This window comes from Scyliorhinus canicula, chromosome 9, assembly GCF_902713615.1.
Source record: "Scyliorhinus canicula chromosome 9, sScyCan1.1, whole genome shotgun sequence".
Taxonomy (NCBI): domain Eukaryota; kingdom Metazoa; phylum Chordata; class Chondrichthyes; order Carcharhiniformes; family Scyliorhinidae; genus Scyliorhinus; species Scyliorhinus canicula.
Window position 1 is genome coordinate 94694177 of NC_052154.1, and position 26952 is coordinate 94721128.

The 26952-nt window shown below is 52.2% G+C and overlaps 2 protein-coding genes and 1 pseudogene across 5 annotated transcripts in view; 2 read left to right on the forward strand and 1 right to left on the reverse strand.

Moving 5' to 3' along the window:
- The window catches only part of LOC119971546 (zinc finger E-box-binding homeobox 1-like), a 703616-nt gene that overhangs the window by 141373 nt on the left and 535291 nt on the right, over window positions 1–26952 (reverse strand). The window lies entirely within an intron of this gene.
- Window positions 1865–26952, forward strand: part of LOC119971542 (zinc finger protein 345-like) — a 51075-nt gene continuing 25987 nt past the window's right edge. The window contains exons 1-5 of one of the 2 annotated variants that reach the window (XM_038807198.1): window positions 1865–1909; window positions 2826–3028; window positions 3183–3733; window positions 7826–8101; window positions 19005–19196. In XM_038807198.1, the coding sequence (XP_038663126.1) occupies window positions 3287–3733; window positions 7826–8101; window positions 19005–19196 (915 nt within the window). In that variant the 5' untranslated portion in view covers window positions 1865–1909; window positions 2826–3028; window positions 3183–3286. The remainder of the gene's footprint in view (window positions 1910–2825; window positions 3029–3182; window positions 3734–7825; window positions 8102–19004; window positions 19197–26952) is intronic. The other variant, XM_038807200.1, reaches the window with a different exon arrangement.
- On the forward strand, window positions 26023–26842 carry LOC119972001 (annotated as a pseudogene).

Sequence of the window (26952 nt, forward strand, 5' to 3'; positions counted from 1 at the left end):
GGTGGTGCAGTCCTAGATAGAGATGGTCCACTCCCTGTGCTCCAAGGCCGCAAGTGTTTAGACCCTGGTCGAGACCAGAGTATTCCTCCAGGACTGGCAGCACCAGGTGTTGAGGTGGCCTCAAGGGATGGCTCCGCTCGCAGCCCCATCCCATGGTGAGACCCGGGGGGCATCGGGCACCCCAAAGGAGAAGGAGATGCTGGGGCCCGTGTTGGTGACTTCCGCAGGGGAGGTCCCGCAACACCTCAGCACCTAGGACTACCCCCCACCCTCCTGTCCCTGGTGCATCTGGTGGGCAGTTAGCAGAACAGGGTGGCCAACGCCACCAGGGACACCCGAGCAGCGGCCGGGTCGATCTAGGCCGGGTCGCCCCAGGAGACGCGCGTCAACGTGTCGCAGGGCAGGAGTCATAGCCGCCTGACCAGGGACTGCCAAGTCTGTGTGGAGTGCAAACTGCCAGACAAGACCCACATGGTAAAGGCCTCCCGGCCCTTTGAGCACCTCAGTATTGACTTCAAAGGTCCCCTCCCCTCCATCAACCGTAATGTATACTTCCTAACCGTCATTGATGGGCACTCCCGTTTCCCCTTCGCTGTCCCCTGCCCCGACATGACCTCGACCATGGTTATAAAGGCACTGCACAGCATCTTCACACTGTTCAGTTTCCCTGCGTACGTCCACAGTGACCGGGGCACATCGTTCATGAGCGATGAGCTGCGTCAGTACCTGCTCAGTAAGGGCATGCCTCGAGCAGGACTACGAGCTATAACCCGCAGGGAAATGGGCAGGTGGAGAGGGAGAACGCAACGGTATGGAAGGTCGTCCTTCTGGCCCTCCGGTCTAGAAATCTCCCGACCCCCTGCTGGCAGGAGGTCCTCCCTGACGCCCTCCACTCCATTAGATCACTCCTCTGCACAGCCGCGAATGAGACCCCTCACGACCGTTTGTTTAGTCTTCCCCGGGAAGTCCATCTCCGGGGTCTCGCTTCCAGCCTGGCGGACAACTCCGGGACCTGCCCTACTCGGGAAGCATACGAGGAGCCATAAGACCAACCCCCTGGTCGAGAAGGTCCACAACAACCGTGCCCGCTGTGTCGCCAGAGCTGAGGAGGTCTAAAAGAACGATCCGGCCTCCGGACAGACTGAATATTTGATGACCCCACATCACCCCCGCTGGACTTGATTCATTTGACAGGGGGTGAATGTATTCACCTAAGTATGAACTCTCCGTATAGTGCTGTGACCTAATACCCCGGTGGACTCCGCCTCTGGCTCTGCCCTCGCGATATATAGACCCGCCACCTGTGGGTGGCACTCATTTGTACAGCAGACACTGACAGGCGAGTTCCTGGATAATAAAGCCTATATTCACTCGTTCTCACGGTCTCATAGTGAATTGACGGTATAACACCCTCCCTCCTGTCCTCTTCTGTTTGTTGTGCCTCTCTCTCAGTGTCCCTCTCTCCTGTACATGTGCGGATCCCACCACTGGCTGACATCACTGCCTTGGATACTGTGGGTCTTCCTCTTCTCAAACACATCCGAGGTTTCACATCCCACACTGATGTTGTCAGTTTGAAAGCCTCCCAGGATGAAGAATGTTATTCCTAAACCAGAAATCTCTGTCAAATGTTTACCGGGGGAACTGAGACAGAAGCTGCAATAAGTGAGGTTTTATTCAGATGGGACAATGACAAGTTTAAATCCCCACCTGATCTGCTGATCAAAGTCGCCTCTGTTTCACCGGTCAGTTTGCCAAGCTTCAGGAAACTCCTGTTACTGCAGAAATATTTGTATTGGCTGTGAGAGACGACAATCAGAGAGAGTCCACCCACTCTGCCCATTCTCTCCTCTTCCTCTTTCACAGCTGCTTCACATCCTGTAGGGACTCAAAACCAAGTCAGGAGATGGTGAGTGAAGGAGCAGAATTTAGAATAATTACATTGCACAATATCCACACTAATGTTCAGGCAGTCTGACTATTCTGTGGGCAATCAGGTGTGGAAATGCCCCTTATGCTGTGTGAGAAGATGCAGCTCAGAGACCTGTTTACTCACTGCTTTGTGCTGAGCTGACTGATTGGCTGTGTTGGATATTGAGGGTGTTTATTGGAAGCATTTCCCTTCTGATTTACAGGCTGAGATTTGTTGATGGGTCATTACTGAATGTGAGAAGGTGAGGTGTAATTATCTGGGAGGGGCAGAGACACATTTATTCAAATTCTTTAAAGATTTTACCTGAAGGCCTCGGCCTTTCCCAAAAGCCTGGGCTTGGATTTGATACTTGTACCCAATGCCGTGAGCTGAATTTGGGATGTGCAGCCTGAGTGAGGGCAGTGTATCTAATTCCCAGGATAAACCAGAACCCTTCAATCAGCTACACCGCAGCAATATTTTCCTCAGCATCCTGTACTTCCTGACCAGTGTGGTAGCTTCAAATAATTTGGTAACACAGGAGGAGAAATCTTCATATCACCATTGAATTAACATTTCTCTTGAATGCCAGCAGAATGCGAGCTCATAGGGAATTGAAAGCCCATTTTACACTCTGCCTGACTGTCTTTTCCATTGTCCTCATGGTGCCTGGGAAGATGGGGGTCTGGGCTGAGGAACAAAAGTAGCCACATTGTCTGCTACTGGTCACTATCCAGTGTCCCTGCTGGAAACAATCAAGTGAGGAAAAAAAAAGGACTTGTATCTGATCCCCATTCAGGGGAATAGCAGACTGACACTCACTGTGGAATAGTTTCTAACTGAGGAGTCAGCCCCTTCAGCAAAGGAGGAGAGGGAATTGGAGGAAATGATGTTTCCTTTTCCTGTTTTACAGAAGGATTGCACCGTACTACACCAGAGAATACAGAGAGGATAGACTCTGCAGATAGAACCTGACCATCACCCAAGGAACAACTGTGGGAAGACATCCAGTCCCTTCACAACATTGTGCAACACAGAGATGGTTGGACAGTAAAACCTTCATCTGGAAATCGGTCGGGTCAGGGGAGCTTTGACATCTCATCAGATCTGAAACTGGTCAGTGGTGTAGAACCTTCCATCAGAACCAACCTTTCTAAACGTTCGGCTATATAACGGGCAGGATGAGGCTGGGAAGAATTGTGGGTGGGCTCCGTGTGCTGAGAGCTTCAATCATTCATTGATTTCATAAACCATTGACTCATTCCTACAGGTGAGACGCTCTTCAAGTGTGAGGTGTGCGACGAAAACTTCACAAGTTCAGAAGATCTTCTCAGGTACATTTGTTACAACTACTGTGAGCATAAGGGCAGCCACATGGAAGAGAAACCCTTCAGGTGTGATGTGTGTGAGATGACTTTCAGCCGAAATTCCCGTCTTCTATCACACCAACGGACTCACACTGGCGAGAAACCCTTCATATGTGAGGTGTGTGACAGATCATTCTCGGACTCATCCACCCTCTGCCAACACAGACGCATTCACACAGGGGAGAAACCATTCACCTGCGAGCTGTGTGACAAATCATTCTCACACTTATGGACCTTTCGTAATCACCGACGCATTCACACAGGGGAGAAACCATTCAAATGCGAGGTGTGCGACAAATCATTCTCGCTGTTATGGAACCTCCACACCCATCGACGCACTCACACCGGGGAGAAACCTTTCACATGCGAGGTGTGTGACAAATCATTCTCACAGTCATCGACGCTCCGAAAACACCAACGTCTTCATACAGGAGACAAACCCTTCCCATACGAGGTATGTGACAAATTATTCTCGGACACATTGGCTTCTGGCGTACAGATATCTTCACATGTATGGTATGTGACAAAACATTCCGAGTCATCTTCCCTCTGCAAACAGCAAAACATTCACACAGGAGACAAACTATTCACATGCATGGTCGTTAACAAATCATTCTCTGACTAATCAGCCCTCTGCACACACTGGCGAGAACCCATTCAATGCGAGATGTGCGACAAATCATTCTCACAGCAATCTGACACCAGCACATTCACACTGCAGCTCACTTGCTCCCCTTACACTGAGAGTTGGCTGTTGTTTACCCTCCAGTGCTCACACGGGGGAGCTGTCCTTCCAAAGCACTGTCTGTCTCAGCACTGTCTGTCTCAGCGCCGTCTGTCTCTGCGCCGTCTGTCTCTGCGCCGTCTGTCTCTGCGCCGTCTGTCTCTGCGCCGTCTGTCTCTGTGCCGTCTGTCTCTGCGCCGTCTGTCTCTGCGCCGTCTGTCTCAGCGCCGTCTGTCTCAGCGCCGTCTGTCTCAGCGCCGTCTGTCTCAGCGCCGGCTGTCTCTGCGCCGTCTGTCTCTGCGCCGTCTGTCTCTGCGCCGTCTGTCTCTGCGCCGTCTGTCTCTGCGCCGTCTGTCTCTGCGCCGTCTGTCTCTGCGGCGTCTGTCTCTGCGCCGTCTGTCTCTGCGGCGTCTGTCTCTGCGCCGTCTGTCTCTGCGCCGTCTGTCTCAGCGCCGTCTGTCTCAGCGCCGTCTGTCTCAGCGCCGTCTGTCTCAGCGCCGGCTGTCTCAGCGCCGGCTGTCTCTGCGCCGTCTGTCTCAGCGCCGTCTGTCTCTGCGCCGGCTGTCTCTGCGCCGTCTGTCTCTGCGCCGTCTGTCTCTGCGCCGTCTGTCTCTGCGCCGTCTGTCTCTGCGCCGTCTGTCTCTGCGCCGTCTGTCTCTGCGCCGTCTGTCTCTGCGCCGTCTGTCTCTGCGCCGTCTGTCTCTGCGCCGTCTGTCTCTGCGCCGTCTGTCTCTGCGCCGTCTGTCTCTGCGCCGTCTGTCTCTGCGCCGTCTGTCTCAGCGCCGTCTGTCTCAGCGCCGTCTGTCTCAGCGCCGTCTGTCTCAGCGCCGGCTGTCTCTGCGCCGTCTGTCTCTGCGCCGTCTGTCTCTGCGCCGTCTGTCTCTGCGCCGTCTGTCTCTGCGCCGTCTGTCTCTGCGCCGTCTGTCTCTGCGGCGTCTGTCTCTGCGCCGTCTGTCTCTGCGGCGTCTGTCTCTGCGCCGTCTGTCTCTGCGCCGTCTGTCTCAGCGCCGTCTGTCTCAGCGCCGTCTGTCTCAGCGCCGTCTGTCTCAGCGCCGGCTGTCTCAGCGCCGGCTGTCTCTGCGCCGTCTGTCTCTGCGCCGTCTGTCTCTGCGCCGTCTGTCTCTGCGCCGTCTGTCTCTGCGCCGTCTGTCTCTGCGCCGTCTGTCTCTGCGCTGTCTGTCTCTGCCAAATTGATGTGGCCTTTATACTAATGTTGCACTTTAGAGTTGCCAGGTATCAAATGATACCACCACAAGGCTTTACCGGATATCGATCAAAAGACCTCACAACCAGTTAGTCAGTTCAAGTTCAAAGATGGTTTATTTACACACAATGATTGGTTTGACATGCAACACAAAACACTACAAGTTAAACTACACCTAACACTACAATAACCAATACTTAACTTCAGGGCATCCGGTTCTCTGCAGATCCAGTCTGGATTCTGCGTGACTGGGTGGAAGAAGTGGCTGTTTCTGCTGGGCTCATCCGTCTGGTAGCGATCGTCGGTCTTGAACTTATCTGTCTGGTCGTTATGCTGCACTTGGGTTGTTGTAGGCCGGAGCCAAGAGAGACCGAGCACATGGCTGTGTCTGTCTTTATCCTTCTGGGTTTTCGTGCTCTTTGGGGCAGTCCTTAACTTTGGACCCAATAATTCGACAGGCTTCTATCCCTGCCTTGGATTTTGCCCAATAAAGGGGCGGGTTCTCTCTGGGTACAAGCTGAACCTAGACAAGAGTGAGTATTTTGTGGTGTCTCAGCCGGGAGTGGGGGCAGGGGTGGGGCTGCCATTCCGTAGGGCATGGACTCACTTTAGGTATCTGGGAGTGCAGGTTGCTTGGGAGTGGGGGAGGCTTCGCAGGTACAACATTTCTAGTTTGGTTGGGAGAGTGAAAGCGGATCTGGCAAGGTGGGATGGTCTTCCTCTGTCATTGGCGGGTCGGGTACAGGCGGTTAAAATGAACGTGTTGCGCGATTTCTGTTTATTTTTCAATGCCTACCGATTTTCCTGCCAAAGGCTTATTTCAGAGATTGAGGGAAGGATTATGTTGTTCATATGGGGAGGGAAGGTGGCCAGAGTTAGAAAGGTGCTACTCCAGAGGGGAAGGCAGGCAGAGGGTTTGGGTCTTCCGAACCTGATGTATTACTACTGGGCGGCGAATGTGGAGAAGGTGCGGAACTGGGTCAGAGAGGTTGATTCCCAGTGGGTCAGAATGGAGGAGAGTTTATGCAGGGGGTCAGGACTGAAAGCACTAGCAACAGCGCCGCTCCCGATAGCCCCGGGGAAGTACTCAGGGAGTCCGGTAATAATAGCTTCATTGAAAATCTGGAGGCGGTTTCATCAACACTTCGGGTTGGGGGCAGGGTCAAGGGAAATGCCGATTTGGGGAAACCACAGATTTGAGCTAGGGAGGTGGGATGGAAATTTCCGGAAATGGGAAGAGAAGGGGATTAAGATGCTAAAAGATTTGTTTCTTCGGGGTTGGTTTGCAGGATTGATGGAGCTGGAGCTTCCCAGAGGAACCGGCCTCCACATTGCTGGAGGAGGTGCTGACGACAGAGAGACTGGAGAAGGGGGTAGTGTCAGCAGTTTATGGAGCTATTTTGGAAGAGAATAAGGCACCACCGGAAGGGATCAAAGCAAAGTGGAAGGAAGAGTTGGGAGAGGTCCCAGAGGAGGGGGCCTGGTGTGAGGTGCCCTGGAGAGTGAACGTCTCCACCTCGTGCACGAGGTTGGGGCTGATACAACTGAAGGTGGTATACAGAGCACACCTCACGAGGGCGAGGATGAGCCGATTCTTTGAAGGAGTAGAAGATGTGTGTGAACGTTGCAGGAGGGGGCCCCGCTTACCACGTTCATATGTTTTGGTCCTGTCCAAAGCTAGAGGATTACTGGAAGGAGGTTTTTAGGGTAATTTCTAAAGTGGTGCACGTGAAACTGGACCCGGGTCCCCGAGAGGCCATATTCGGGGTGTTGGACCAGCCAGATATGGTAGCCTTCGCCTTGTTGATCGCCGGAGGCGGATCCTGTATGGATGGAGAGCAGCCTCTCCACCCTGTGCCCTGGCGCGGCGGGGGGACCTTGACTCTTGAGAAGGTTAAGTTTGAACTGAGGGGAAGGACGGAGGGGTTCTACAAGTCATGGGTACTATACACTTTCAAGAACTGGATAACATCGAACATTAGTTGGGGGGATGGGTGGGAGGGGGCTGTGTGTGTTGATGGTGACTATGGGTAATCCCTGATCCCTTTTTGTCATTTGTTTATGTAAACATGCGGGCCAATGTTTGGGGGTTGGTGGGAGGGTGGGATGGTTGTTATTATGGGATTGACATATTTGTTGCTGATTATTGTTTATTGTTGGTGGGTGTAAATTTGAGAGAAAATGTGAAAAAGGAGAATAAAAATATTTTTTAAAAAGGGGACGGGTGCCTTGATGTCTGGGCATGTCCTTAGCGGTCATTGACCTTGGCTGTTTGGGCTCCCTGAGCAAAGCGGGTGACGCCGATTTGTCTGCGGCTGTATTGGCTACCTGAGAACAGCACTTTTGTTTTGGGAAAATGGGCCAGTAGAATGCAATGTGAGCGGGGGTTTCGATCACGTCTAACTATCTGGGTTACAAATACACACACAAGCTCCGAGTCTGTCTGAGTCCTGGGTTGGCCATAATTCCCATGGTCCTTTGCAGGTGGCCATCTCAGAGGGCTACATCACCCCCCTGGGTGCAGGCTGAAAACTGTCTCCAACACTTGGAAAATGTGTCACATAAACACAGCAAAGTCTGGAACATGATTTATTTTTCCTTTTCATATCTTCGTTTAGATCCAGCAACCCATTGCATGTAATGTGTGTGACAAATCATTCTCAAAGTCATCGACCCTCCGAGTACACCAACGTGTTCACACAGGAGAGAAACCCTTCAGGTGTGAGGTGTGTGACAAATCATTCTCAAAGTCATCGAGCCTCCGTAGACACCAACGCATTCACACAGGAGAAAAGCCCTTTAGGTGTGAGGTGTGTGACAAATCATTCTCACAATCATCGAACCTCCATCAGCACCAACGTGTTCACACAGGGGAGAAACCCTTCCCGTGCAAGGTATGTGACAAATTATTCTCTGATTCATTACCACCTTCCGCACACCGGTATATCCACATGTGCACACATATGTAACAAATCATTCCCTGAGCCACCTTCCCTCTGCAAACAGCAACACATTCACACAGAAGACAAACCATTCACATGTATGATATATAACAAATAATTCTCGGACTAATCAGACCTCTGCACACACTGGTGGGAAACCATTTATGTGGGAGGTTTGAAACAAATCATTCTCGCAATCATCATGTGTTTGGATCAGTAATTGGCTAGCTGAAAAAAGACAGAGGGTGGTGGTTGATGGCAAATGTTCATCCTGGAGTTCAGTTACTAGCGGTGTACCGCAAGGAATTGTTTTGGGGCCACTGCTGTTTGTCATTTTTATAAATGACCTGGAAGAGGGTGTAGAAGGATGGGTTAATAAATTTGCAGATGACACGAAGGTCGGTGGAGTTGTGGATAGTGCTGAAGGATGTTATAGGATACAGAGGGACATAGATAAGCTGCAGAGCTGGGCTGAGAGGTGGCAGATGGAGTTTAATGCGGAAAAGTGTGAGGTGGTTCACTTTGGAAGGAGTAACAGGAATGCAGAGTACTGGGCTAATGGTAAGATTCTTGGTAGTGTAGATGAACAGAGAGATCTCGGCATCCAGGTACATAAATCCCTGACAGTTGCCACCCAGGTTAATAGGGCTGCTAAGGAGGCATATGGTGTGCTAGCCTTTATCAGTAGGGGGATTGAGTTTCGGAACCACAAGGTCATGCTGCAGCTGTACATAACTGATGCGGCCGCTCCTGGAGTACTGCGTGCAGTTCTGGTCACCACATTATAGGAAGGATATGGAAGCTTTGGAAAGGGTTCAGAGGAGATTTACTAGGATGTTGCCTGGTATGGAGGGAAGGTCTTACGAGGAAAGGCTCAGGGACTTGAGGTTGTTTTCGTTAGAGAGGAGAAGGCTGAGAGGTGACTTAATAGAGAAATATAAGATAGTCAGAGGGTTAGATAGGGTGGACAGTGAGAGTCTCTTTCCTCGGATGGTGATGACCAACACGAGGGAACATAGCTTTAAATTGAGGGGTGGTAGATATAGGACAGATGTCAGAGGCAGTTTCTTTACTCAGAGAGTAGTAGGGGTGTGGAACGCCCTGCCTGCAACAGTAGTAGACTCGCCAACTTTAAGGGCATTTAAGTGGTCACTGGATAGACATATGGATGAAAATGGAATAGTGTAGGTCAGAAAGGCTTCAGATGGTTTCACAGGTCGGCGCAACATCGAGGGCCGAAGGGCCCGTACTGCGCTGTAATGTTCTATGTTCCCTCAGACCTACACAGACACCAGCATATTAACACTGCAGATCACCTGCTTCCCTTACACTGAGAGTTGGCTGTGTCGAAGCACCGTCTGTCTAAGCACCGCCTGTCTAAGCACTGTCTGTCTAAGCACCGTCTGTCTCAGCACCGTCTGTCTAAGCACCGTCTGTCTTTGCACCGTCTGTCTCTGCACCGTCTGTCTCTGCACCGTCTGTCTCTGCACCGTCTGTCTCAGCACCGTCTGTCTCAGCACCGTCTGTCTCAGCACCGTCTGTCTCTGCACCGTCTGTCTCAGCACCGTCTGTCTCAGCACCGTCTGTCTCAGCACCGTCTGTCTCAGCACCGTCTGTCTCAGCACCGTCTGTCTCTGCACCGTCTGTCTCTGCACCGTCTGTCTCTGCACCGTCTGTCTCTGCACCGTCTGTCTCTGCACCGTCTGTCTCAGCACCGTCTGTCTCAGCACCGTCTGTCTCAGCACCGTCTGTCTCAGCACCGTCTGTCTCTGCACCGTCTGTCTCTGCACCGTCTGTCTCTGCACCGTCTGTCTCTGCACCGTCTGTCTCTGCACCGTCTGTCTCTGCACCGTCTGTCTCTGCACCGTCTGTCTCTGCACCGTCTGTCTCTGCACCGTCTGTCTCTGCACCGCCTGTCTCAGCACCGTCTGTCTCAGCACCGTCTGTCTCAGCACCGTCTGTCTCAGCACCGTCTGTCTCAGCACCGTCTGTCTCAGCACCGTCTGTCTCTGCACCGTCTGTCTCTGCACCGTCTGTCTCAGCACCGTCTGTCTCAGCCCCGTCTGTCTCTGCCCCGTCTGTCTCAGCACCGTCTGTCTCAGCACCGTCTGTCTCTGCACCGTCTGCCTCTGCACCGTTTGTCTCAGCACCGTCTGTCTCTGTCCCGTCTGTCTCAGCACCGTCTGTCTGTCTCAGCACCGTCTGTCTCAGCACCGTCTGTCTCAGCACCGTCTGTCTCAGCACCGTCTGTCTCTCTCAGCACCGTCTGTCTCAGCACCGTCTGTCTCAGCACCGTCTGTCTCAGCACCGTCTGTCTCTGCACCGTCTGTATCAGCACCGTCTGTCTCAGCACCGTCTGTCTCAGCACCGTCTGTCTCAGCACCGTCTGTCTCAGCACCGTCTGTCTCAGCACTGTCTGTCTCTGCACTGTCTGTCTCTGCACCGTCTGTCTCTGCACCGTCTGTATCAGCACCGTCTGTCTCAGCACCGTCTGTCTCAGCACCGTCTGTCTCAGCACCGTCTGTCTCAGCACCGTCTGTCTCTGCACCGTCTGTCTCAGCACCGTCTGTCTAAGCACCGTCTGTCTTTGCACCGTCTGTCTAAGCACTGTCTGTCTAAGCACCGTCTGTCTCAGCACCGTCTGTCTAAGCACCGTCTGTCTTTGCACCGTCTGTCTCTGCACCGTCTGTCTCTGCACCGTCTGTCTCAGCACCGTCTGTCTCAGCACCGTCTGTCTCAGCACCGTCTGTCTCTGCACCGTCTGTCTCAGCACCGTCTGTCTCTGCACCGTCTGTCTCTGCACCGTCTGTCTCTGCACCGTCTGTCTCTGCACCGTCTGTCTCTGCACCGTCTGCCTCAGCACCGTCTGTCTCAGCACCGTCTGTCTCAGCACCGTCTGTCTCAGCACCGTCTGTCTCAGCACCGTCTGTGTCAGCATCGTCTGTCTCAGCACCGTCTGTCTCTGCACCGTCTGTCTCAGCACCGTCTGTCTCAGCCCCGTCTGTCTCTGCCCCGTCTGTCTCAGCACCGTCTGTCTCAGCACCGTCTGTCTCTGCCCGTCTGCCTCTGCACCGTCTGTCTCAGCACCGTCTGTCTCAGCACCGTCTGTCTCAGCACCGTCTGTCTCAGCAGCCCGTCTGTCTCAGCACCGTCTGTCTCTGCACCGTCTGCCTCGCACCGTTTGTCCTCAGCACCGTCTGTCTGTCTCAGCACCGTCATGTTCTCAGCCCGGCTGGTCTCAGCACCGTCTGTCTCAGCACCGTCTGTCTGTCTCAGCACCGTCTGTCTCAGCACCGTCTGTCTCAGCACCGTCTGTCTCAGCACCGTCTGTCTCAGCACCGTCTGTCTCTGCACCGTCTGTCTCTGCACCGTCTGTCTCAGCACCGTCTGTCTCAGCACCGTCTGTCTCAGCACTGTCTGTCTGTCTCAGCACCGTCTGTCTCAGCACCGTCTGTCTCAGCACTGTCTGTCTGTCTCAGCACCGTCTGTCTCAGCACCGTCTGTCTCAGCGCCGTCTGTCTCAGCACCGTCTGTCTCTGCACCGTCGGTCTCTGCACCGTCGGTCTCGGCACCGTCTGTCTCTGCACCGTCTGTCTGTCTCAGCACCGTCTGTCTCTGCACCGTCTGTCTCTGCACCGTCTGTCTCTGCACCGTCTGTCTCAGCACCGTCTGTCTCAGCACCGTCTGTCTCTGCACCGTCTGTCTCAGCACCGTCTGTCTCAGCACCGTCTGTCTCAGCACCGTCTGTCTCAGCACCGTCTGTCTCTGCACCGTCTGTGTCTGCACCGTCTGTCTCTGCACCGTCTGTCTCTGCACCGTCTGTCTCTGCACCGTCTGTCTCAGCACCGTCTGTCTCAGCACCGTCTGTCTCAGCACCGTCTGTCTCAGCACCGTCTGTCTCAGCACCGTCTGTCTCAGCACCGTTGTCTCTGCACCGTCTGTCACAGCACCGTCTGTCTCTGCACCGTCTGTCTCTGCACCGTCTGTCTCTGCACCGTCTGTCTCTGTACCGTCTGTCTCTGCACCGTCTGTCTCTGCACCGTCTGTCTCTGCACCGTCTGTCTCTGCACCGTCTGTCTCAGCACCGTCTGTCTCAGCACCGTCTGTCTCTGCACCGTCTGTCTGTCTCAGCACCGTCTGTCTCAGCACCGTCTGTCTCAGCACCGTCTGTCTCAGCACCGTCTGTCTCAGCACCGTCTGTCTCAGCACCGTCTGTCTCTGCACCGTCTGTCTGTCTCAGCACCGTCTGTCTCAGCACCGTCTGTCTCTGCACCGTCTGTCTCAGCACCGTCTGTCTCTGCACCGTCTGTCTCAGCACCGTCTGTCTCAGCACCGTCTGTCTCTGCACCGTCTGTCTCTGCACCGTCTGTCTCAGCACCGTCTGTCTCTGCACCGTCTGTCTCTGCACCGTCTGTCTCTGCATCGTCTGTCTCTGCACCGTCTGTCTCAGCACCGTCTGTCTCTGCACCGTCTCCCTCAGCACCGTCTGTCTCTGCACCGTCTGTCTCTGCGCCGTCTGTCTCAGCACCGTCTGCCTCAGCACCGTCTGTCTCAGCACCGTCTGTCTCTGCACCGTCTGTCTCAGCACCGTCTGTCTCAGCACCGTCTGTCTCTGCACCGTCTGTCTCAGCACCGTCTGTCTCTGCATTGTCTGTCTCAGCACCGTCTGTCTCTGCACCGTCTGTCTCAGCACCGTCTGTCTCAGCACCGTCTGTCTCTGCATTGTCTGTCTCAGCACTGTCTGTCTCAGCACCGTCTCTCTCTGCACCGTCTGTCTCAGCACTGTCTGTTTCAGCACCGTCTGTCTCAGCACCGTCTGTCTCTGCACCGTCTGTCTCAGCATTGTCTGTCTCTGCACCGTCTGTCTCAGCACCGTCTGTCTCTGCACCGTCTGTCTCTGCACCGTCTGTCTCTGCCCCGTCTGTCTCTGCACCGTCTGTCTCTGCACCGTCTGTCTCTGCACCGTCTGTCTCTGCACCGTCTGTCTCTGCACCGTCTGTCTCTGCACCGTCTGTCTCTGCACCGTCTGTCTCTGCACCGTCTGTCTCAGCACCGTCTGTCTCAGCACCGTCTGTCTCAGCACCGTCTGTCTCAGCATCGTCTGTCTCAGCACCGTCTGTCTCAGCACCGTCTGTCTCTGCACCGTCTGTCTGTCTCAGCACCGTCTGTCTCAGCACCGTCTGTCTCAGCACCGTCTGTCTCAGCACCGTCTGTCTGTCTCAGCACCGTCTGTCTCAGCACCGTCTGTCTCAGCACCGTCTGTCTCAGCACCGTCTGTCTCAGCACCGTCTGTCTCTGCACCGTCTGTCTGTCTCAGCACCGTCTGTCTCAGCACCGTCTGTCTCTGCACCGTCTGTCTCAGCACCGTCTGTCTCTGCACCGTCTGTCTCTGCACCGTCTGTCTGTCTCAGCACCGTCTGTCTCAGCACCGTCTGTCTCTGCACCGTCTGTCTCAGCACCGTCTGTCTCTGCACCGTCTGTCTCAGCACCGTCTGTCTCAGCACCGTCTGTCTCTGCACCGTCTGTCTCAGCACCGTCTGTCTCTGCACCGTCTGTCTCTGCACCGTCTGTCTCTGCATCGTCTGTCTCTGCACCGTCTGTCTCAGCACCGTCTGTCTCTGCACCGTCTCCCTCAGCACCGTCTGTCTCTGCACCGTCTGTCTCTGCGCCGTCTGTCTCAGCACCGTCTGTCTCAGCACCGTCTGTCTCAGCACCGTCTGTCTCAGCACCGTCTGTCTCTGCACCGTCTGTCTCAGCACCGTCTGTCTCTGCACCGTCTGTCTCTGCACCGTCTGTCTCTGCACCGTCTGTCTCAGCACCGTCTGTCTCAGCACCGTCTGTCTCAGCACCGTCTGTCTCAGCACCGTCTGTCTCAGCATCGTCTGTCTCAGCACCGTCTGTCTCTGCACCGTCTGTCTCAGCACCGTCTGTCTCAGCCCCGTCTGTCTCAGCACCGTCTGTCTCAGCACTGTCTGTCTCTGCACCGTCTGCCTCTGCACCGTTTGTCTCAGCACCGTCTGTCTCTGTCCCGTCTGTCTCAGCACCGTCTGTCTGTCTCAGCACCGTCTGTCTCAGCACCGTCTGTCTCAGCACCGTCTGTCTCAGCACCGTCTGTCTGTCTCAGCACCGTCTGTCTCAGCACCGTCTGTCTCAGCACCGTCTGTCTCAGCACCGTCTGTCTCTGCACCGTCTGTATCAGCACCGTCTGTCTCAGCACCGTCTGTCTCAGCACCGTCTGTCTCAGCACCGTCTGTCTCAGCACTGTCTGTCTCTGCACCATCTGTCTCTGCACCGTCTGTCTCTGCACCGTCTGTATCAGCACCGTCTGTCTCAGCACCGTCTGTCTCAGCACCGTCTGTCTCAGCACCGTCTGTCTCAGCACCGTCTGTCTCAGCACCGTCTGTCTCAGCACCGTCTGTCTCTGCACCGTCTGTCTCAGCACCGTCTGTCTAAGCACCGTCTGTCTTTGCACCGCCTGTCTAAGCACTGTCTGTCTAAGCACCGTCTGTCTCAGCACCGTCTGTCTAAGCACCGTCTGTCTTTGCACCGTCTGTCTCTGCACCGTCTGTCTCTGCACCGTCTGTCTCAGCACCGTCTGTCTCAGCACCGTCTGTCTCAGCACCGTCTGTCTCAGCACCGTCTGTCTCAGCACCGTCTGTCTCAGCACCGTCTGTCTCTGCACCGTCTGTCTCTGCACCGTCTGTCTCTGCACCGTCTGTCTCTGCACCGTCTGTCTCTGCACCGTCTGCCTCAGCACCGTCTGTCTCAGCACCGTCTGCCTCAGCACCGTCTGTCTCAGCACCGTCTGTCTCAGCACCGTCTGTCTCAGCACCGTCTGTCTCAGCACCGTCTGTCTCAGCACCGTCTGTCTCAGCACCGTCTGTCTCAGCACCGTCTGTCTCAGCACCGTCTGTCTCAGCACCGTCTGTCTCTGCACCGTCTGTCTCTGCACCGTCTGTCTCTGCACCGTCTGTCTCTGCACCGTCTGTCTCAGCACCGTCTGTCTCAGCACCGTCTGTCTCAGCACCGTCTGTCTCAGCACCGTCTGTCTCAGCACCGTCTGTCTCAGCACCGTCTGTCTCTGCACCGTCTGTCTCTGCACCGTCTGTCTCTGCACCGTCTGTCTCAGCACCGTCTGTCTCAGCACCGTCTGTCTCAGCACCGTCTGTCTCAGCACCGTCTGTCTCAGCACCGTCTGTCTCAGCACCGTCTGTCTCAGCACCGTCTGTCTCAGCACCGTCTGTCTCTGCACCGTCTGTCTCAGCACCGTCTGTCTCAGCACCGTCTGTCTCTAGCACCGTCTGTCTCAGCACCGTCTGTCTCAGCACCGTCTGTCTCAGCACCGTCTGTCTCAGCACCGTCTGTCTCTGCACCGTCTGTCTGTCTCTGCACCGTCTGTCTCAGCACCGTCTGTCTGTCTCAGCACCGTCTGTCTCAGCACCGTCTGTCTCTGCACCGTCTGTCTCTGCACCGTCTGTCTCAGCACCGTCTGTCTCAGCACCGTCTGTCTCAGCACCGTCTGTCTCAGCACCGTCTGTCTCTGCACCGTCTGTCTCAGCACCGTCTGTCTCTAGCACCGTCTGTCTCAGCACCGTCTGTCTCTGCACCGTCTGTCTCTGCACCGTCTGTCTCTGCACCGTCTGTCTCTGCACCGTCTGTCTCAGCACCGTCTGTCTCTGCACCGTCTGTCTCAGCACCGTCTGTCTCTGCACCGTCTGTCTCAGCACCGTCTGTCTCAGCACCGTCTGTCTCAGCACCGTCTGTCTCAGCACCGTCTGTCTCAGCACCGTCTGTCTCTGCACCGTCTGTCTCAGCACCGTCTGTCTCAGCACCGTCTGTCTCAGCACCGTCTGTCTCAGCACCGTCTGCCTCAGCACCGTCTGTCTCTGCACCGTCTGTCTCAGCACCGTCTGTCTCAGCACCGTCTGTCTCTGCACCGTCTGTCTCAGCACCGTCTGTCTCTGCACCGTCTGTCTCTGCACCGTCTGTCTCTGCACCGTCTGTCTCTGCACCGTTTGTCTCAACACCGTCTGTCTCAGCACCGTCTGTTTCAGCACCGTCTGTCTCAGCACTGTCTGTCTGTCTCTGCACCGTCTGTCTCTGCACCGTCTGTCTCTGCACCGTCTGTCTCAGCACCGTCTGTCTCAGCACCGTCTGTCTCAGCACCGTCTGTCTCAGCACCGTCTGTCTCAGCACCGTCTGTCTCTGCACCGCCTGTCTCAGCACCGTCTGTCTCAGCACCGTCTGTCTCAGCACCGTCTGTCTCAGCACCGTCTGTCTCTGCCCCGTCGTCTCAGCACCGTCTGTCTCTGCACCGTCGTCTCAGCACCGCCTGTCTCTGCACCGTCTGTCTCTGCACCGTCTGTCTCTGCACCGTCTGTCTCTGCACCGTCTGTCTCTGCACCGTCTGTCTCTGCACCGTCTGTCTCTGCACCGTCTGTCTCTGCACCGTCTGTCTCTAGCACCGTCTGTCTCAGCACCGTCTGTCTCATGCCACCGTCTGTCTCAGAACGTCTGTCTCTAGCACCGTCTGTCTCAGCACAGTCTGTGCTCAGCACCGTCTGTCTCAGCACCGTCTGTCTCAGCACGTCTGTCTCTGCACCGTCTGTCTCTGCACCGTCCTGTCTCAGCACCGTCTGGTCTCAGCACCGTCGTCTCAGCACGTCTGTCTCAGCACCGTCTGTCTCTGCACCGTCTGTCTCTGCACCGTCTGTCTCTGCACGTCTGTCTCAGCACCGTCTGTCTCAGCATCCGTCTGTCTCAGCACCGTCTGTCTCAGCACCGTCTGTTCAGCCCGTCTGTCTCTGCACCGTCTGTCTCGCACCGTCTGTCTCTGCACCGTCTGTCTCAGCACCGTCTGTCTCTGCACCGTCTGTCTCAGCACCGTCTGTCTCAGCACCGTCTGTCTCTAGCACCGTCTGTCTCAGGCCCCGTCTGTCTCAGCACCGTCTGTCTCAGCACCGCCTGTCTCAGCACCGCCTGTCTCAGCACCGTCTGTCTCTGCCCCGTCTGTCTCAGCACCGTCTGCCTCTGCACCGACTGTCTCAGCACCGCCTGTCTCTGCACCGTCTGTCTCTGCACCGTCTGTCTCTGCCCCGTCTGTCTCTGCACCGTCTGCCTCTGCACCGTCTGTCTCAGCACCGCCTGTCTCTGCACCGTCTGTCTCTGCACCGTCTGTCTCTGCACCGTCTGTCTCTGCACCGTCTGTCTCTGCACCGTCTGTCTCTGCACCGTCTGTCTCAGCACCGCCTGTCTCAGCACCGTCTGTCTCTGCCCCCCGTTAAATACAAAAAGAAGAAACAGATTAACACCCTTCATAACCAAAGAACAAAGGTGCACGCCCCTGCAACCCAACCCATGCCACCGCCTGAAAAACCCCTGTACTGATCCCCTCAGGGCGAATTTCACCCTCTCCGATCTCCTCCTATTCGTGGCCACGATCGCCATCGGGGCCTCATATAACAACCTCACCCATCTGACAAACCCCTCCCCAAACCCAAAGCTTTCCAGCACCACCCACAAGTACCCCCACTCAACCCTATCAAAGGCCTTCTCCGCGTCTAGCGCCACCACTATCTCCGCTTCCCCCGCTACCGCTGGCATTATTATAACATTCAAGAGCCTCCGTATGTTGGTGTTCAGTTGCCTTCCCTTCACAAACCCTGTCTGGTCCTCGTGGATGACCCACGGCACACAGTCCTCTATCCTTGTGGCCAAGATCTTCGCGAACAGCTTGGCTTCTACATTTAACAGCAAGATCGGCCTGTATGATCCACACTGCAGGGGGTCCTTTTCCCGCTTAAAGATCAAGGAAATCAGCGCCCGGGACATAGTCATGGGCAAAGCCCCCCCCTCCCTTGCCTCGTTGAAGGTCCGAACCAACAGGGGGCCCAGCAGGTCTGCAAACATTTTATAGAATTCGACCGGGAACCCATCCGGCCCCGGGGCCTTCCCCGGCTGCATGCTCCCTATCCCGTTGAGCCTCCAGCTCAATCGGCGCCCCCAGCCCCTCCACCTGCCCCTCCTCCACCTTCGGGAATCTCAGCCGGTCCAAGAAGCCCTCCATTCCCCCCCCCCCCCCCCCCCCCCCCCCCCTCCGCTGGGCATTCAGACCGATACAATTCCCCGTAAAAGTCCCTGAAGACCCCATTGATGTCTGCCCCCCTTCGCCACATATTCCCTCCCCTATCCTTAACTCCACCAATCTCCCTGGCTGCATCTCGCTTGCGGAGCTGATGCGTCAACATCCTACTCACCTTCTCCCCATATTCATAAACTGCTCCCTGTGCTTTCCTCCACTGAGCTTCCGCCTTTCTGGTGGTTAGTAAGTCGAACTTGGCCTGAAGACTACGCCGCTCCCCAGCAATCCCTCCTCCGGAGCCTCCGGGTATCTCCTATCCACCCTCACCAACTCCCCCACCAGCCTCTCCCTCTCTCTCTGCTCTCTCCTCTCCCTGTGGGCAACAAGGTCAACTTAACCTTTAACCAGATTGTCAAACGTCACCAAAAGAAGACATCAATATGCATAGAAGCTGCTGCTGATGCACAAGTTTCCCTGTTCTGAACAAGAGGCAATATCTGAATATTAAATATATATGTTAATTTTTTAAACTTGAAATCTTAGTTGTTGAGTTGAAAATAAACAAAGATCACACGATTTTGATGAGGTTTTTATGAGGTTTTTTTTAAATGCAGTTGCCTTGGAGATGGTTCTGACTTTGTGATAAGATTGTTTTCCAATCAGAAGCCCCCTGGTTGCTGGCTGAAAACTGTCTCCAACACTCGGAAAATGTGTCACATAAACACAGCGAAGTCTGGACCTTGATTTACTTTTCATTTTCATTTCTTCCTTAAGGTAAAGCAACCCATCGCGTGCAAGGTGTGTGACAAATCATTCTCAACGTCATCGACCCTCCGAATACACCAACGTGTTCACACAGGAGAGAAACCCTTCAGGTGCAAGGTCTGTGACAAATCATTGTCACAGTTATCGAACCTCCATCAGCACCAACGTGTTCACACAGGGGAGAAACCGTTCCCAGGTGAGGTATGTGACAAATTATCCTCCAACTCATTGTCTTCTTCTGAACACTGGCATAGTCACATTACGGTGTGTGGCAAATAATTCCCTGAGCCACCTTCCCTCTGCAAACAGCAAAATAATCACACAGAAAACAAACCATTCACATACTGTATGTTATGCAACAAATCATTCTCAGACGAATCAGCCCTCTGCACACACTGACAAGAAACCATTCATGTACTAGGTTTGCAACAAATCATTTTCACAGCAATCAGACCTCCATAGACAGAGTGCGTACCCATCAACTCTATCCATGCCCCTCATAACCTTGTAGACCTCTATCAGGTCACCCCTCAACCTCCGTCTTTCTGATTAAAACAGTCCGAGTCTATTCAGCCTCTCCACATAGCTAACACCCTCCATACCAGGCAACATCCTGGTAAACCTTCTTTGCACTCTCTCCAAAGCCTCCACATCCTTCTGGTAGCGTGGAACCAGAATTGTACGCAATATTCCAAGGGGGGGTTGTTGGGTTACGGGTATAGGGTGGATACGTGGGTTTGAGTAGGGTGATCATTGCTCGGCACAACATTGAGGGCCGAAGGGCCTGTTCTGTGCTGTACTGTTCTATGTTCTATGTATCCCCACCTCACTCTTCTTCTCATCTTTTGTGCCTTTCCCACCTTTCTTCTGTCTTCCCCTCCGCCTGCCCCTCCCTCCCGCCCTGGGTTGCGCATTCCTTTGGTTCCTCATCTATCTTGGTTTTTTCCCCTATCTTCCCTCTTTTTCTGTCCTCTCTCTCCAATATTCTTAGCTTACTCCTCGTTGCTGGCCTCGAACTGGTTTTGGAACTGGCCGACAAACTGCCCCCATGTATCCAGGAAGCCTTCCTCTCTTTGTGCAGAGACAGGGGTCTGGAAGGCTGCTGCTTCTTGCACGTCAGTGTCGGTTACCACGGCATATCCCGACTGTGGGACGTCAAATGTGGAAATGGAAGAACTGCCATCAACATAAAAAAATTAGATCTGGATTATCAATAGGCCTGTCTGTTAAATCCGGGTGAGGTGCGGTAAGGAAGTGATTCCGAAGTAAACAATCGTGTGGTGGGTCTTCAAGGTTATTGGGGGGCTGTTCAAGGAACACAGCAGGATTTAAGGTTGAACAATAAGTAGGGGTTTTGCAATAGTGAAACCTCATAGCGGCTCAATCGCGCTTGAGTCAGATGGTGGGTTTGCTGAGACGTTAGGAGAGCCACGATAGTGTGAAGTATGCACTTGTACTGGCTGGTGAAGGGTCAGATTAGAGGCTGCCTGTGCTAACAAATGGACAGCAGTAAGAATTTGGGTGCAGGGAGGTAGACCGCAAGCTACAGGATCTAATTTGGTAGAATAGTAGGCGACCGGACGACGCCGGTCACCGTGTTCTTGTGTAAGAACACCAGTGGCGCATTTATCAAGAATATTAACGTACAGCTGAAAGGGTCTGTCATACATAGGTCGTCCTAGCGCTGGGGCGGTAGCCAGGGCGTTTTTCAGAGTAATAAAAGATCGCTTTGTTGAATCAGGTAGTTCAAACTTGAGAGGAGCATTTTGAGAGGAGTACGGAGTTAATTCTTTAGTATGTCCCTCCGGAGATGTAGGGCCAGTCAAGGACAGTGGTGGGAAGTTGTGTGTGGAGGCTGAGGAGATCAGCGAGATACTAAATGAATACTTTTCGTCAGTATTCACTCAAGAAAAAGATAATATTGTGGAGGAGAATGCTGAGACCCAGGCTATTAGAATAGATGGCATTGAGGTGCGTAGGGAAGAAGTGTTGGCAATTCTGGACAAGGTGAAAATAGATAAGTCCCCGGGGCCGGATGGGATTTATCCTAGGATTCTCTGGGAAGCCAGGGAAGAGATTGCTGAGCCTTTGGCTTTGATTTTTAGGTCATCATTGGCTACAGGAATAGTGCCAGAGGACTGGAGGATAGCAAATGTGGTCCCTTTGTTCAAGAAGGGGAGTAGAGATAACCCCGGTAACTATAGGCCGGTGAGCCTAACGTCTGTGGTGGGTAAAGTCTTGGAGAGGATTATAAAAGATACGATTTATAATCATCTAGATAGGAATAATATGATTAGGGACAATCAGCATGGTTTTGTGAAGGGTAGGTCATGCCTCACAAACCTTATCGAGTTCTTTGAGAAGGTGACTGAACAGGTAGACGAGGGTAGAGCAGTTGATGTGGTGTATATGGATTTCAGTAAAGCGTTTGATAAGGTTCCCCACGGTCGGCTATTGCAGAAAATACGGAGGCTGGGGATTGAGGGTGATGTAGAGATGTGGATCAGAAATTGGCTAGTTGAAAGAAGACAGAGAGTGGTAGTTGATGGGAAATGTTCAGAATGGAGTTCAGTTACGAGTGGCGTACCACAAGGATCTGTTCTGGGGCCGTTGCTGTTTGTCATTTTTATAAATGACCTAGAGGAGGGCGCAGAAGGATGGGTCAGTAAATTTGCAGACGACACTAAAGTCGGTGGAGTTGTAGACAGTGCGGAAGGATGTTGCAGGTTACAGAGGGACATAGATAAGCTGCAGAGCTGGGCTGAGAGGTGGCAAATGGAGTTTAATGTGGAGAAGTGTGAGGTGATTCACTTTGGAAAGAATAACAGAAATGCGGAATATTTGGCTAATGGTAAAATTCTTGGTAGTGTGGATGAGCAGAGGGATCTCGGTGTCCATGTACATAGATCCCTGAAAGTTGCCACCCAGGTTGATAGGGTTGTGAAGAAGGCCTATGGTGTCTTGGCCTTTATTGGTAGAGGGATTGAGTTCCGGAGCCATGAGGTCATGTTGCAGTTGTACAAAACTCTAGTACGGCCGCATTTGGAGTATTGCGTACAGTTCTGGTCGCCTCATTATAGGAAGGACGTGGAAGCTTTGGAACGGGTGCAGAGGAGATTTACCAGGATGTTGCCTGGTATGGAGGGAAAATCTTATGAGGAAAGGCTGATGGACTTGAGGTTGTTTTCGTTAGAGAGAAGAAGGTTAAGAGGTGACTTAATAGAGGCATACAAAATTATCAGAGGGTTAGATAGGGTGGACAGCGAGAGCCTTCTCCCGCGGATGGAGGTGGCTAGCACGAGGGGACATAGCCTTAAATTGAGGGGTAATAGATATAGGACAGAGGTCAGAGGTGGGTTTTTTACGCAAAGAGTGGTGAGGCCGTGGAATGCCCTACCTGCAACAGTAGTGAACACGCCAACATTGAGGTCATTTAAAAGTTTATTGGATAAGCATATGGATGATAAGGGCATAGTGTTGGTTAGATGGCCTTTAGATTTTTTCCATGTCGGTGCAACATCGAGGGCCGAAGGGCCTGTACTGCGCTGTATCGTTCTATGTTCTATGTTCTATGTACAGTAACATTCGGAATCCATTGTCTGCAAAAGTTCACTAATCCTAAAAAGGCTCGCACCTGCTTGGGCGATGTAGGAAATGGGATCTGCAGTATAGGAGTAATGCGTTCCTGAGTAAGGGAGCGATCAGTAGCACTTATTAGGACACCCAAAAATTTGACCTGTCGTTGGCCTTTATGAACTTTAACGGGCGGGATCACATATCCCCATGAATGGAGACGGATGAGCAGGTAAAAGGTGTCACATAAGAACATAAGAACTAGGAGCATGAGTAGGCCATCTGGCCCCTCGAGCCTGCTCCACCATTCAATTAGATCATGGCTGATCTTTTGTGGACTCAGCTCCACTTTCCGGCCCGAACACCATAACCCTTAATCCCTTTATTCTTCAAAAAACTATCTATCTTTACCTTAAAAACATGTAATGAAGGAGCCTCAACTGCTTCACTGGGCAAGGAATTCCATAGATTCACAACCCTTTGGGTGAAGAAGTTCCTCCTAAACTCAGTCCTAAATCTACATCCCCTTATTTTGAGGCTATGTCCCCTAGTTCTGCTGTGGAAACAATCACGCTGGTTAGCGATGAAATCAGGGCTGGCAAGGAGTAAGTCATCAACATATTGAATGATGGTGGAGCCACCAGGAGGTGCTAATGTCGCTAACTGGGAGTGCAATGCCTGTGAGAAAAGGGTTGGACTTCCATTAAGGAAAGGATCAGCTTGTCCTCGTAGTGCAGCTGCCAGAAATCCCAAGGACTTGGCACTGTAGCCTTCGTTGACAGAAAGGGTCACGTGGGGTGACACAAGTCTCGACTGACACCATAGGCTGTGGGGTAAATCGACATGAAAGGCAGACCCTTCTTTTGTCTTGGTAAATGCTCTCCAAATCGGGCGAGGTTACTGTATGATCGTAGCAAAGAGTGACATGTGGATTGGTAATATCTAAGGGAGGTGAAAAGTGTGAGGGATCAAAATCAGTCGACCACCACTGTGGAATAGTGAATAGGGGAAAATTTCAAAGCTGGGCCTGCGGGATAGGTGATATGGTAATGCCGTTATCAAGGCTTGGGTCACTATATTCTCTCATCTGGCCTTTATCGGGTGTTTTAATAGCTGTGCCCAAGTGTCATTAATCTTTTGTAAGACTTCTTGCAGTTTTTAGATTTTTATTTTTTTAAACAGTGGTACTCAGGGTTACCGTTAGCTGCCAGCATAGAACAGAGAGCAATCAGGCGCAGGCTCAGAAGTTATTAAATCTTGCAGATGGTGACCTCGTATATGAGACAGTTCTATAAACATTCCATTATCAATGCGATGTATTACCACTCCGAATTTGCAGTGTCTGTCTGCCTAATAGGGGAAGGTGTCGTTAGTTGAGGTACAGCCTTACTGCGAGAAGGCTATGAGTGGGACATATTTCAGTCAATTTTCAATATTTGCTATTTAACCAGTTTTTTGGAAAGAGACATTACTGGATGTTTATTATTTCTTTTATTTCAAATGAACTGAACCACCGCCGAGTCTATCTGGACGGCCTGAAACGATCTGAAGTTATTTTAGACAAGAATTCATTGTTAAGTTCCTAACCGTAATCTTGTATTGACTTTGCTCCCCTTTTTTCATTTTGGGAGATTTATTATCCTCAGATATTCCTGAACAAAAACTAATGGAGTGTTTTTAGCCCCTTTCTGATCAAGGTGGATAGCCTAACTTGGTTCTTTTCCATATGCGCATTCCGTTTTCAAGACCTGTCAATTCTATACCCAATTTTAATTCTTTATCCTGCCAGATGGCTAACAAGGAGGCATCCTTCAATTTTGGACAATATTCCCTCCAGAGAGCAACTAACTTTTTAGCAGTTGACCCCCTATTATTTTCCCAAATCACTTGTTGAGCTTCTATGACTGTTGATAGGTCTTTAGTTCCCCCCAGTATTGTTCACACAGCGTTTGCAGTACGCTGCCATTTTCAAAAAGGGGGACACGTTAGCGGGAGTTTCATTGGTAATGGGATCAGAAGTGGGAGTCAGGACTTGGGGCAGTGGAATTGTAGGATCGGGGAGCATGAGGGTGGGGTATCTTCCGTATCGCCTGAATAGGGGAACATCGGCATGCCAGAGCAACTGGGAGGATCCTCCTTTCCTATAATCTGATTGGCCAGTCCTACTTTTCTGCTAACAGGAGATTTGTTATTGCCAGATTGCTTTTTATCATTTTGACTGTTTTCTATCCCAAAGCTCACATTACAATTTTAAAGTCTTCCAATCTTTCGCTTTACCATTCACACACTCATTAATCCCTTTTGCGGGCGTTATCTCTCCAACTCATTAATAGTGATTGTTCGTTGCTTTAAGTGGACTGTTTTTTTTCTAAACACATGAAAAATAGAGGGGAATTGCCCCTAGCTTTGTCTAAAGTTTGTCACATAATGTCAGTAAAAATGTGCCCCTGGCAAAAAATGCTTTAAAAATATTTTCTGGTACCAAATCAAATTGGAGGGTCCCTGACCCCAAAAAATTACTGACAGGGTCCCTGACCCCAAAAAATTACTGACATGGTCCCTGATCCCAAACTTATTGACAGCCTGTATAAATCTGATGCGGATGAAAAACAAGATCAACAAGGTCCCTGACCTGCGGCTAATTATACAAAAAAAATGTACTCACAGTCAAATTTAGATTCGAGAACCGTCACCTGTTTAGTTACTTCCGTCAGGGATGAGGGGTCGCAGCAAAGATCCGAGAGAGAGAGAGACCAAGGTGAATCATACCTTGTGCCGGCGTCTGTCTCTGTACTCCGGTCGTGGCCTTGATCACTTTTTCTCAGTCCCTCATGGAAGCTCACTCAGGATATTGGATTTTTTCTCACAGCGCCAAATGTCGTGTTCAATATTTTCCCTGCGTCTGTCTGTGATAGAGAAATTCAAACAGCATTCATTAGGTAAGCAAAACTGAACTTTATTTACGAATTAGAACTGACTGCTAGCAGTAATGGCTGAGACTTGAAGTGGAAGGCAGTCAATTACAAACTGCTGAGTCCGTCCCAAGTCTGCGATATTACAGAAAAATAAGGCGATTTTTATACATTATAGGATCAAGATAACATGAATACAGCTTGGTCAGGAATTTGATCGAAAGTAAAACATAAGTAATAATCATTACAATGGCGTCTCCTTGTTGACCTTTAGAGGACTCGGGTCTCATGTCATTATCTTGTCTTTGTTTTAAGCGATGGACAAATTTGTTTAAGTACAGGAAGAGACAGTTTTTTAGCTTATCGTATATATTTAGACTCCTCTGGTCTCATGACGAACGCGTCTTATCTGAGTTTTAGAGTCAGCCAGTTCTCAGGTCAAGTTGACCTTGGCTGTTTGTATCTGTGCCTTAGGTTATGTGAACTCAGTTTAAATTCAATTGTACCAAGAAGACTTGACTAGTTTTCCCATCATGCCATTATTTGCTTCGCACAATACCACACTGCAAGCCATGTAGACAGATCGCAAATGATTAAAAGCGGTAAACCAAATGCAGCAGCTGTATGCAACACTCGAGAGCCGAGAGGAGCAGTTACGCGATTTTATAAGGAATTATGAGCAACACAGAAAGGGCAGTGAAGATGCTGTGAAGGTTCTGGCAAAAGAGAAAGAGTCGCTGGAATGAGAGCTACGCAGACAAGCCAAGGAGGCAACTGACGCATGTGGCTGCACTCCGATGACAGCTGGACCTGAAAGAAAAAAGGAACTGGAGGCAGAGTTGGCCATGGCCAAGCTGACCAAGGATGTCCCCAAGAGACACTCCCTGGCGATTCCGAGCGAGAGTATGTTGAATGGGAATGAGGAGTGGGTGACGCAGTCTGACCTCCCGCTCACGGCTGCGATGCGACAAGAGCCGGCAGATGTTGTATCACGCACATCATCACTCGGTAGACAGGCAAGGAGTGCAAATCAGTCCATGTCACTCAAGGCAACCGTCCATCATCTCAGACGCCTCGGTGCTGGAAGGTGAAAGGTCATCCACACCAAGCGACATCAACTCACCGCGACACCGGACGCACTCTGTAATTCTCTCGAAGATCTAGAAGAACAAAAGAGGAAGAAGAAGGAGAAGTTGGTGTTTGGCTCCATTTCATGGGTGTTTGCCAGGGGCAAGCAGCGGAAATTTTGAGGGCAGCACGGTAGCATTGTGGATAGCACAATTGCTTCACAGCTCCAGGGTCCCAGGTTCGATTCTGGCTTGGGTCACTGTCTGTGTGGAGTCTGCACATCCTCCCTGTGTGTGCGTGGTTTTCCTCCGGGTGCTCCGGTTTCCTCCCACAGTCCAAAGATTGTGCGGGTTAGGTGGATTGGCCATGATAAATTGCCCTTAGTGTCTAAAATTGCCCTTAGT